Here is a 13110-nt window from a genome sequence, read left to right on the forward strand (position 1 = left end):
ACATGACCAAAGTGAAAAATAGTCTATTTAAAATTATTTTATTTTAAAAGAATATGGAGGAATAGCATATTGTGTTTATTTAATTTAATAACTAATCAGTATTTTATTTTAATAAATACTAATACCAGACTTAACATGCGTAAGGGTCTTATTTCAATAAATCTTTCAGTTTTAAATGCCTGGTTAATAGGTAAATAGCCAATTTACAACTGTGTCATCACCGAACATAACACAAGATACCCACTGGTATCTAATGTATTAACAAGGCAAAATTGTTTCTTTGTTCAGCTGTCAATTACCTGTATTATATTATTTACATTTTGTAGGACAATTTTCATTCCCTTTAATTTTATAAAATGTTGTGCAGTTTCAGTTTGAAAACAGATCAGTTCTTGAAGACCCTGGCTGAAATATTTTACCAGATAAAATAATCCTAAATGCTTTTCTAAACCACTTGTAGAAGAAAGCATAAACAATAGGATTACAAGTAGAATTCATAAGTCCAATCCAAGCAAGCATGCCAAGCACTACTGGAGAAACTGAGTGACCAATAAAAGGTTTGGTGATATAACAGACAAAAAAAGGAGTCCAAAGTGAGAGGAATACACCCAAAACTACAGCCAGAGTTTTGGTGGCTTTTCTCTGCTCTTTGTTTAACATTGATTTTATATTGTTCTTCGCAGATTTTGAGTCCTGAATAGACTTTGCTTGTTTTTGTGCAACACGGAATATTTTCATATATATACAGAGCATCACAACACCTGGGAAATAAAAGGAAAGGACAGCTGAAGCAATACTTGCAGGTGCACTTTCAAACATCACACAGCCTCCTTCACAAACAATATTCTCATAGTAAAACTCTTCAACACCCAGAATATTTAGATCCAGAAAAATTGTTCCAAATCCGGCTACAGTTGAAACACTCCAGCAGATGGAAATCATAATTACTGTGACAAACGAGGTGATTTTACTGTGATACAGTAACGGGTGACATACAGCATAATATCTGTCAATGGATATAAAAGACAGATTTATAATTGAAGATGTACTTAACATTATGGAAACACTGTTGTGTACTTTACAGAATAAAGTTCCAAAATACCAGCAAGTCTCCACAAAGCGTAGCATGTTAGGAGGCATAAATAAAACACCCAGCAGCAGATCAGTTACTGCTAGAGACAGAACAAGGTAATTAGTTGGCATGTGCAGCTGCTTAAAATGAAGAATGGTTATGATGACAAACAGGTTTCCCAACACTGTTAAAATCACCACTAAGCTGAAGACCAAGTAAAATGACACCCTCAAAAACATTGGATAGACAACCTTATGACAAGATCCATTTAAATACTCATAGCACAGAGTGATGTCTATTTGAGTGTGGCTTGAGTTCATGCTGAAATCCAGATACTAGAGTATTCTGCAAATGCAATAAAAATTGTAATACAGTTAATTTAAATAATTATTTAGTTATTTCATATAAATTATTTTTTGGAGAAAAGAAAGACAGAAAAGGCAATGTTTTACTATCTATCTATGTATCTATGCAGAATGTAAATACATACAGTGTTTTATGTTAATTCAAATCCTCCACCAGACCTTAACTCCAGTTGTCATAGTGCACAGCATGCAGATTTATACTCATCCAGCACTACATGTAAAAAAGCTCCTCCCTTTTAGTCATATGCCATGGTTATACCTTTGGGAACGTAAACAAACTACACCCGACCCGTTCTTTAGTGCACATTTTCAGAAAATCGACTTTTTAGACATTGAACTTTTGAGTCTTTTGGTAAGGATTCAACTTAAAACCTAAATCAATTTTTTTAACATGCTCACTGAGGTATATTTTAGTTGCTGTATCTTAGTAGATGTTACTTACAGGTGTTGGACAATAAAACTGAAACACCTGGTTTTAGACCACAATAATTTATTGTCCCGACGGACAGTTCTGGAGGAAACAGGAGAGTTGAGGTGCACATTGAATTCTGCCGTGATTTGAGCAGCCGTGGTTTTAGGTGTTTTGGATACAATCCGGGTTAGCACCCGAATATCCCTTTCAGACAGCTTCCTCTTTCATCCACAGTTAATCCTGTTGGATGTGGTTGGTCCTTCTTGGTGGTATGCTGACATTACCCTGGATACCGTGGCTCCTGATACATCACAAATACTTGCTGTCTTGGTCACAGATGCTACAGCAAGACGTGCACCAACAATTTGTCCTCTTTTGAACTCTGGTATGTCACCCATAATGTTGTGTGCATTGCAATATTTTGAGCAAAACTGTGCTCTTACCCTGATGATTGAACCTTCACACTCTGCTCTTACTGGTGCAATGTGCAATTAATGAAGATTGGCCACGAAACCTCCCACACTAAAATGACAGTCGTTTCAATTTCAATGTCCAACCCCTGTAGATAACGAAGGGTACATTCTGAAGTCTGTATGGTACAACCATGGCTTCTCCTATAGCTTACCAAGATCTGATCATGTCTTCAGAAACCTCAGAAATCAATGTCCCCCAAAGATGTGGGGCCTTGCAAGGTGGACAAGCATATTCTTGAATGTTTATAGTTATAAATAAAAACAGGGACCTGCCCATCATTCAGGAGGAATTTCAGCTCTTTCCTGGCAGATCTGCTGTAGCATTCCATCATATTCCTTGGACGGCTCAGGTGTATTTCTCTCTTAAAGCCAATCTATAGCATCTTAGATCTGGACTCTGACTTGGCCACTACTAAAGGTGTAATTTGTTTTTGTTTAGTCATTTTGTTGTGGACTTGCACCAGTGTTTTGGATCATTGTCCTGTTGGAATACCCAAATTCGACAGAGTTTCAGCTGATATACAAACACTCTCATGTTATCCTGTTACATTTTTTTCCACTTGGAATTTCATCTTCCTCTTAGTGATTAAAGAAACTTTGGGCTTTATCAGTAGAAGAGAAAAGAGAAAATGTGTGTTTGAGAGCTTTGCAGCACCTTCAGTTTTATTGGGTAGAGCAGGCTACAAGGATTTATGATTGAACCTGTAGTTACCTGCACACCAAGCTACCTGTATGATTTTAAGATGTCTTGCCTGTTGGTGTAGTAAGAAACTTGAAGATTAGGGCTTGTTTTCATCAGAATTTAGGCACACTCAATGTAACTTGAAATAAACTTTTCCCCACTGGCAAGGAAAACAAGTTTATGAGCTACCAATGGAGAAATACGATAGCATTCATTCATACCAAAGCTATCCATATGTGTTGTGTTCTGTTATTCCCTCAGTTCCTGTTCCCATTCCCTCAGTTCCCATGTCCGTTTCATCAGTTGCCATTCCCATTCCCATTTCCTCACTTCCCATTCCCAACCCTGGACTTTCTGTTCCCTATGTTTCCATTCCTTCTGTTCTTGTTACCTCAATTTTTGTTACTGTCCTGCCTTTTCCCGTTCCCTACGCCGCCACTCTGCCAACTTAAAGTTTAGATTCTTAGCCGCCAGTCCTCCCACATTAACTAGAGCTTTATCCACACTCATGCATGAGACCTGTCCACAGCCCACGAAATCTAGGCTTTATTTACGTTTTTAGGATATATTTCTATTTGTTTCTTTGTAGTTCTTGTTTCGGAACCTGCTGGTTTTGGTCTTTAAGCTTCTGAGCCTCCTTCCACTTGGCAGCTGTGAGAAAAGATGGTTGCGTGGGATGGTTCCTTTATTATTGTTCTTATTGATTTCCTCAGGCAGTGGTTGGTGTATAAATCCAAAAGGTTAGGGAGATGAACCCCAGTGATGTACTGCGCTATACACACTACCAACTGCAAGGATTTCTGCTCCAGAGTAGTACAGTTCCCGTACCAGGTGGTGATGCTGCCCGCCAGGATGGTTTCCACAGTGCAAGTGTAGAAAATCCTGAGGATGCTGGGGTTCAGACCAAACCTCTACAGCCATCTGAGGAAGTAGAAGCATTCTTGGGTCTTCTTCACCACCCGTGTGGTGTGTTCTGTCCATGTCAGGTCCTTGCTGATGTGAACACTAAGGAACTACTGACCCTCTCCACCGCAGTCCTGTTGATGGAGATTGAAGAGTTTGCTTTCACCTGTTTCCTGAAGTCCACGATCAGTTCCTTGGTCTTGCTGACGTTTAGAGAGAAGTTGTTTTCCTGGCATCACTTTTCCTGTATGTAAACCTTCTTTCTGTAGGTTGATTTGTCGTTGTTGGAGATCAGGCCTACAATCATTGTGTCATCAGCAAATTTGATGATGACATTGGAGCTATGTCTGGCTGTGAACTCATGGGTGTACAGGGAGTACATGAGTGGGCTGACCAAACAGCCTTAAGGGTCTCTGATGTTGAGGCTCATTGAGAGGATGTGATGTTGCCCATCCTAACCACCTGCTGTCAGTCCGACAGGAAGTTCAGGATCCAGCTGCACAGTGTGCTGTTCAGACCTAGATCCTGGAGCTTGACGCCAAGCCTTGAGGGAACGATGGTGTTGAATGCTGAACTGTAGTCCACAAACATCATTCTTACATGTGTCCTACTTGTCGAGGTGGGAGAGGGCAGTGTGCAGTGTCATGGGGATTGCATCATCAGTGGATCTGTTCCGCCAGTATGCAAACTGTAGTAGGTCCAGGGTGGCAGGCAGTGAGGAACAGATGATATCCCTAACCAGCCTCTCAAAGAATTTGCATATGATAGAAGTTAGGGCAATAGGTAGCCAGTCATTCAGACTGGTGGTGTGGGCAGCACAACCGAGAGAGAGAGTGAGGTGTCTGCACAGACTCCAGCCAATTCTTTAAAGCAGGCTTTAGGCACTCTCCCAGGAATGTCGTCTAGACCAGCTTACTTGCATGGGTTCACTCAGTGAAAGGCTATGCGCATGGCAGCTTTGGAGACAGAGGGTGGGTTGGGATCAGCGGTGGGCAGGACGCACTCTGGGAGCGTAGAGGGATCTGCTTCGAATCGAGCATAGAAGCGGTTCAGCTTATCTGGCAGCTGAATAAACACACAGCTGGCCGGTAAATTGCATTTCGTTGCTCTGTACCTGTACTGAGCAATGACAATAAAGTTGAATCTGTCTATCAAGTGTGTTTTACAGTAAGCCTGAACACATGGGAGAAGAAGGGACAGTTAAACAACATGTCTGAGCATATGGCTATGGAGCTAATGAGGACGGCAGAGGATTTGCTCCTGTGCTCACTGTACCCGCTGCCACTCCTGTCCACTCCCATCAACTCCTGCTCCCGTGCCAGTGGTCCCATTCTGCTCCAGTGTCTGCAGTGCCTGCTGTGGTCTAGGTTCTATTCCTGCCCCTGTTTCCATACTCTTAGTTACTATTGTGCCTGCTGTACCCACTGCTGCTACTTGTGACAGCAGTCCAATTCGCTCTTATGGCAGTGGTCCTGTCCTGCACCAGTGTCTGCAGTGGCCAGTGTAGCCCCTGCTCCAGTGTGTGGCCTCCAGGCCTGAAAGGCTCTGCGCACGTCAGCTTCGGAGACAGAGGGTGAGTTGGGATCAACGGTGAGTGGGGCGCACTCTGGGTGCGTAGCCTGATCTTCGAACCAAGCGTAGAAGTGGTTCAGCTCATCTGGCAGCTCAGCGCTGGTGCTGGTCAGAGTGTGAGAGGTTCTCTTTTAGACTGTGATGGTGGTCAGGCCCTGCCACAAGCTCTGGCTGTTGGCTGTGTTAAACTGAGCCTCCACTTTCTTTCTGTACCCACGTTTGGCCAATTTTATGGTCCTACGGAGCACGTAGCTGGCTTGCTTATACTCAAGACCTAAAATCAACACTGAGAGCATAGCGGACGTCGTGGTTCAGCCAGGGCTTCTGAGGGCACTACATCCTCCAAGCAGGTCACCTGCTTCCGAGGTGCAAATTTCCAGTTCAGATACAATGCTTGCCTGCCCTGTGGTGACTTTAAATCCCAAGGATGAGGCTTTTGTTAATTCTACATCCCTGTCTCTTCCTGTCCCTGTTTCCATATCCTTAGTTACCGTTGTTGTCCCTGTCCTATTGCCTTTATTTTCCCCCAGGTTCTCAAACATGTTCATCACTGTTTTGTTTGTTCCTCTCTTTGTTCCTGTTCAGGTCTCAATGTGTATCTAATCAGCATTGCAGCCCTCTGTTTCATCCACTGTTCAAAGCCTTGCCTGAGTTTCTGTTCAGTACCAGATTTATTGTTCTCTGTCATCCTGCAGTTTATCTGTTGTTGTTGCTTCTGTTATGCCAGTACCTCGTTTATGTCTGAGTTCTTCACTTGTGTTCCCTCTTCCTGTAATGCAACTTAACTAATTTGGAGATCCTTCATAATGACCCAAAGACACTGCCAAAACTACTCCATGCTTAAATCCTATACAGCATGAATTTTACCTGGAGATTGTATAGTGATTGTATAGTGATTAAGATGGCGGCAAGTATGGCTGCCATGCTGCCAAGCTTTCACTTACTTCTGCAGTTTATTTGTGTTTGTTTGTCTCTTATTTCACTAAATGTTACAGGCATTATCATCTATGACCAACAAACCCTTCTGGGAATTGTACTGTCGATTATTCACCGCAAACCAGACTTTGAGTTCCATAATGCTGATCCTTTGTTTGCAAACATAGGAGAAGTTCCATTTATCTGGGTTGCTTGTCCATGCACAAGCCAGAGATGCCAGAAAAGAGGTAGGAGAGCCGGTGTCATGCTCACCAACTGCTTTTTCCCACTTTAGTGCTGGCTAACAGGCAGTTCTTGGACAACAACCTGTGTAAGCTCCATGCAAGGATTTCTTTCCAGTGGGAGGTACAGGACTGCAGTGTTATCTACCTCACAGAGACTGGGCTATCCGAAGATATCCATGCTCTTGTGGAGTGGAGTCCAGGACCCCTGGACCTCTTTTTTGCTTTCTTTTACACCAGCAAACAAATCATCAACAAACACTGATTCCAGATCACAAGAACATGGCCTAGCTTAATCAGATCATGTGGCTTAACCCCATGTAAGTGCTCTGAAATCCCTCCAATATATAGAATATGTTGTTATACTGTGTAAATTAGGACATTCTATTCTTGGGGCATACCAGGGTAAATTGTTATGTGGATGTCATGCGCAATGTGCTTATGGTACCTATTAATTTTTCCTTTGGTTGTTTTATTTTTAGGAATACCTTCTTTTAGTACGAACTAGAACATGTTGTATGTAGTAGTTTTGGACAGGACATTAAACGATTGCAACCTACATTCTTGCCATTAAATATACAGATATGGTGGTTTTCATTTGCCAAAATTCCTCAACCAATTAAATTTCTGAAAATCCTAATACATTACCCGGCCAATTTTTGTGCTATGAAATGGAACCAGTGTGTTTTGTCTGTCTTAACACTAAGAAATGTGAAATAATGTGTTTATGATAATGTATCTGGTTACAAAAATCTATTAGAAAATGCTGAAGGATTTCTCAACAGAAGCCTCAGACAAGTGATCAATATCATGGAAAATACACCTTTTTAATAACATAATTTTTATTTCGAAATTGTTTCACTGAGACCCAATAAACCAATAGAACATATATAAAATTGACTGCTGCATTAGTGGATTTAAAGTTACATATCATCAGCCAAATAATGGGCTACACACATCCAATACTCACTGTACATGAACGTACAGCATGAATGAGTACATACATATCCACAATATATTTTTTTTTACACATTTTTTTACTAAGTGTTTCAAAAAGCATAGGCAAGTTTACCTTTAGACAGCTTTTGTCATGGGCTATATTTTCTTTCTTCCTTTTTTTTAGTGTGAAAACAGATGAATCCTTGAAGACCCTGGCTGAAATATTTGACCTGATATAATAATCCTGAATGCTTTTCTAAACCATTTGTAGAAGAAAGCATAAACAATAGGATTACAAGTAGAATTCATAAGTCCAATCCAAGCCAGCATATCAATTAAAACTGGAGGGACTGCATAACCGATAAACGGATTCATAACATTAGCAATAAAAAATGGAGTCCAGAGTGAGAGGAATACACCCAAAACCACGGCCAAGGTTTTTGTGGCTTTTTTCTCTTCTTTGCTCAACACTGATTTTATATTGCTTTTACATTTTGAGTGCTGAATAGACTTTGCTTGCTTTTGTGCAACATGAAATATCTTTATATATATACTGAGCATCACAACACCTGGGATGTAAAATGAAATGACAGAGGAAGCAGTGCTCGATGCTGCACTTTGAAACAACACACATCCCCCTTCACATGCAACATTCTCATAATAAAACTCTTCAATACCCAGAATATTCAGCTCTAGAAATATTATTCCAAACCCAACTGCAGCCGAAACACTCCAGCAGATAACAATCATAATTACTGTGACAGAGGAAGTGATTTTACTGTGATACAGAAGGGGGTGACAGACAGCGTAATATCTGTCAATGGAAATGAAAGACAGATTTATAATTGAAGCAGTACACAACATAATGGCAACACTGCTGTGTATTTTACAGAATACAGTCCCTAAATACCAGCAAGTTTCTAAAGATTGTACCATACAAGGTGGCATATAAAGAGCTCCCAGCAGCAGATCAGTTACAGCCAAAGAAAGAACAAGAAAGTTAGTCGGCATGTGAAGCTGCTTGAAATGAGCAATGGTTACAATGACGAAAATATTTCCAAATACTGTTAAAATCACCACTGAACCAAAAAACAAATAAAGTGGCACCCTCAAAACTAGTGGATAGACATGTTTTGGACAAGAACCATTTAAAAATTCATAGCAAAAATCAATAATCTCCACTTTCTCAGTGTGGCTTGAGTTCATTCTGTCGAGGAGATTTTTTTTTGGTAATGCAGCAGCAAAGCTCCTGTCTATTAGATCTTACCTTCAGCTTGTTTGGCAAATAAAGCCACACAGTGGTCTTTTATAACCTAACACCACTGCATAATTTACTCCACCACCCTCTCAGTCATGTGTTAATATCCCATGGTAATAGTCATGACCAAAAATATTGTTGTCTTTAAATGTTAAAAAAAATTGTTTACTCACTTTGGCAATGTTTTGTGGTGCCTTGTTACTTACTTTTTAACAGTGCGTATATGTATTTTTAAGACATCTAATGAACTGCTATTCTGTGAGAACTAATATCTATTTATCAAAATGCTTTTAAACCTATAGCTTATATGCCAATTCAAATTCAGGTAATAAGTTTTCCTATATTATGACACATTTTAAATTCAAATGGTGAATTATGACATTTGCAGGTGCATTATTAACTGAAAACTTGAGAGATTACAGAATAATACAAACAAACACAACCGACTTGTCATACTTGGCACAGAAGGTGCATCTCTTCTTCCTGTACTTGTGTCTGACAGCAAGCTTCAGACTCCAGAATGCACCACACACTGACACACATTTGATCCCTCACATGACCGATCACATGACTGACATCCCCTAGACCACAATCACCAGAATATTGATTTCACCTGTTTCACGCAATACATATACCCCTGCAATTCACTCACTCCCTGTCAAGTATTTGATCTGTTCCGTCCGTCATTTGCAAATATATATATATATATATATATATATATATATATATATATATATATATATATGTATATATATATATATATTTTTTTTTTTTTTTTTGTATTTGACCCTTTTTGATTTAATATTTATGAGTTTGCCGTTTACCTGGTCTGTTTCACTTTCCCTTGTTTCACTTTCGCCTTGATGTCTGGTTTAGCTAACCATGGCCAGCTACGCAGTCAAACCCTTTCTACCAGCCAACAGATGTCTGTGTCTCAGGCTCTCTCTCCCAGCCCTACTAAATTCCTGGTTTGCAAATCCAGAGATTTTTGATGGCAATCTGGAGAAATGTGGTGGCTTTCTCATTCAGTGTTTATTTTACTTTAACAACTCTTCACCAAGTACTGATCAAGATAAGATTCTGTTTATAGCCTCACTTTTATCTGGTTCTGGAGTGGGCTACCTCTGTTTGGGACACTGCCAACACAAAATCTTACACAGATTTTTTTTTGTCAGGTGTTTAATCACGCCAATAGCAAACAATTTAGTAGTGAAAAAAATATTCACTCTGAAGCAAGGCACCCAGTCCGTAGCTGTTTTAGCCCTTGAGTTCTGCGCTGTAGCAGCCAGCAGTGGTAAGAATGAGCTGGCTTTCATTAACATTTTCCGCAGTGGACTTGACCCTAACATCCTACCTTGATGATGCCACAATGATGAGCTTGTCCTTCCATGTCCTTCCAACTGGATTAACACCTGGTGAGATGCCTCAAGTCTACTCCTAAGAACCATTCTGCTCCTGCTTATCCTGCGAGGCCTGCCCAGCTTCCCAGTCTGGACCCAGAACTCATGCAATGTGACTCTTCTAGGCTGACCCAAAAAGAATGACAGCACCGGATCCAGTTCCCTGTTTACATTCCAAAGAGTACTGTTGTATCTCTTAATACTGACCTTGAGAGACCATTAGAGACGAATTTTGTCTCTTGGCTAAAATTGTTGTATATTTCTAAAGTGCAGCAAAATACAGCTTTGTTCAGAAGTTTGTCCAAGCTCAGACACTAACATTAGCCAGGCTGGAACCTGGCACTGATGGTCCAAAACCATGGCCAAGCAGTACGATCAACACGACAGCCCAACCTGACTAACCTGCTCAACTTACTCAAGCTACCCACAGGCAAAAACCTAAATAGAAACAGAATGTGTGTAAACCAAATATTGTAAGTGCTGGTTCCAGGGCTAGGCGTTTACTAGGTAGCTCACCCAGTTAGGTAGGTGTGTTGTTAATCAAATAACCAGGGTTTGATTCCCTTTCTGGGTGAGCCCTTCTTCAGTGCTCCCTCGCTTCTAAGCAATAGCCATTGCGTTATACAACTGAGCAAGCAAAGGTGGCCTACATGATCTCTCTCCTGACTGGACGGGCCACACCAGTTTGGGAGAGGCAGTCTGACGTGTGTGCCTCTGCGGTGTCGTTTTCAACAGTCCTGTCTCAGACAATTGACCATTCTTTTTGCAGTGGAGATATCGGTTCCCGCATCATGCACACACATCAAGGAAAAAGGTCCGTGGCTGAATATGCCATCGAGATCCATACCCTATCGGTGGAAAGCGAACTAGCTGCTTTTCAGCAGGGGCTTTCTGAGGATTTAAAGGATAAGCTGACATAATCGATCTAACCCTGGGGTTGGATAACAGACTCAGAGAGTAACATAGGCACCAGGAGTCCAGCAGCACCTGCAACTCCAAGAAGATGCCTGCTGTTCCAGCACATCCCTCAAGATCAGGGGATTTCATGGACAGAGGTGTGCAACCCATGCAGCTGAGTCACACACTGCTCTCTAGGCAGGAAAATGAGGCCTGCATGCGTGAGGGACAATGCCTCAATTGTGGCCAGTCAGGGCATTTGCATCCAACATGCCCTAAACTGCAGGGAAACGGGCATGTCCGTCAGTAACGAGGGGGTCACTGAGGACATACCTGTTCCCCCACATGTGTCTGGAGTGTTCCTCCACATAACCCTGTTGTGGGGGTCCTCAGAGGAACACCTTAGAGCTTTCATAGATTCGGGGGCTGCAGGGAAGTTTATTGATGCTGCCTTAGCCAGGACCCTAGAACTACCACTGGTCTTGCTGGACAGCCCTTTGCCATTTTGGCTATAAATGGGCGGTCCAAACCAGTCACACACCAAAGCTGACCACTCTTCACTGCAGATTAGACAGCACATTGAGCAGATCACTTTGTATTTGATCAATGCTTCCGATCTACAGCAGGTGATAGGATTCCCCTGGCTACAGCATCATAACCCATGCCTGGATTGTTCTACCAGGTCTGTGTTATCTTGGGAGGCCCATGTGCCAAGCCTCTTGCCTTTAAACCCTTCATCCTCGAAAAAGGGGGGAGAAACCCCTAGGGAAGAAAGGGCCTGATCTTTTACAGGTCCCACGGGATTATTGGGACCGGTGGGAAGTCTTCAACAAGAAGAAGGCCCAGATCCTGCCCTCACACCAGTCCTATGAGATTGCCATTAAACTTCAACCTGGCACATGTCCCCCCCAAGGTCAGTTGTTCTCCTTTTCTGGTCTCAAGTGCAAGGCAATAGAGGAGTACAACAAAGAGGCCTTGGCACTTGGGTTTATCAGACCATCCACATCTCCAGCAGGGGCTGGCTTCAAAATCACGGTCAAGGATTGCTACCCCCTGGCCCTCATGACCTCAGCCTTCGAGGCATCACAGCAGGCCAGCATTTTCACCAAACTGGACTTGCGTAGTGCTTCCAACCAGGTGTGTCAAGAAAGGTGATGAGTGGAAGATGATTTTCATTACCCCGTCAGGCCATTATGAGAACCTGGTTATGAAGGTTACTTTCGGGCTCATGAATGCCCCAGCCGTCTTCCAGCGCTTCATCAATGTGGTCTTGAGGGAAGCACTTGACCACTACATGTTAGTCTACTTGGATGATATTCTTATTAACAGTAAGAGTAGATGAACATGTAGGCCATGTCAGGCAGGTTCTCCAGCTCCTCCTGAAGAATCATCTCTTTGTGAAACTGAAGAAATCTATGTCCTTTTTGGGCTTTGTGGTCTCCCACAATTAGCTGAGCAACCAGCTAAGACTCAGGCTGTGGCAGATTGGCCCCGCCCTACATCCAGCTTCCCAATGCAGAGCTCCCCTTTGTGGTTAAGGTTGATGCCTCTGAGGTAGGCTTGAGTCAGTTCTGTCCCAGCATTCTGGACCTGCCCAAAAGTTGCAACGCTGCGCCTATTTCTCCCGTCACCTTACCCCAACTGAACACAACTAAAATGTGGGAGATAGTGAGTTGCTGGTTGTTAGATTCGCTTTGGAGGAGTGAAGACACTAGCTGGAGGGCGTCGAACATTTTTTTCCTTGTCTGAACGAATCATAAGAACTTGGCCTACAACCCCACATTCCATGTTTCCTGTCTGAAGCCACCAGCTCCGAGAACAATAGGTGGTGGACCCACCTATACAGTCAGTCGTCTCCTTGATGTCTGTGTGTGTAAGTGGCCAAGTGGCTGCCATTTCAGTTTCTCAGTTTCCTTTTTTGTTGCAGGAGCAATTTTGTCTTGTTTAACTATTTTTTCTTACTCCTGGGTGAGCCAGCTT

At 42.2% G+C, this 13110-nt stretch overlaps 3 protein-coding genes across 3 annotated transcripts in view; all 3 read right to left on the reverse strand.

Annotated features, from left to right (window-relative positions):
- Positions 1 to 19: 19 nt before the first annotated feature.
- LOC125801693 (trace amine-associated receptor 1-like) lies at positions 20 to 1558 on the reverse strand. Its single transcript, XM_049478545.1, has one exon. It carries the CDS (start codon positions 1390 to 1392, stop codon positions 370 to 372), a length of 1023 nt encoding a protein of 340 aa, XP_049334502.1. The 5' UTR covers positions 1393 to 1558; the 3' UTR covers positions 20 to 369.
- A 2775-nt stretch (positions 1559 to 4333) lies between these two features.
- Positions 4334 to 13110, reverse strand: part of LOC125802521 (uncharacterized) — a 94178-nt gene continuing 85401 nt past the window's right edge. The window contains exon 2 of the mRNA XM_049480964.1: positions 4334 to 4369. Within this exon, the coding sequence (XP_049336921.1) occupies positions 4334 to 4369 (36 nt within the window). The remainder of the gene's footprint in view (positions 4370 to 13110) is intronic.
- LOC111191867 (trace amine-associated receptor 1-like) lies at positions 7610 to 8849 on the reverse strand. The gene has a single exon (XM_049478516.1). The coding sequence runs from the start codon at positions 8779 to 8781 to the stop codon at positions 7756 to 7758; it is 1026 nt and encodes a 341-aa protein (XP_049334473.1). The 5' UTR covers positions 8782 to 8849; the 3' UTR covers positions 7610 to 7755.

This window comes from Astyanax mexicanus, chromosome 1, assembly GCF_023375975.1.
Source record: "Astyanax mexicanus isolate ESR-SI-001 chromosome 1, AstMex3_surface, whole genome shotgun sequence".
Classification (NCBI taxonomy): Eukaryota; Metazoa; Chordata; class Actinopteri; order Characiformes; family Acestrorhamphidae; genus Astyanax; species Astyanax mexicanus.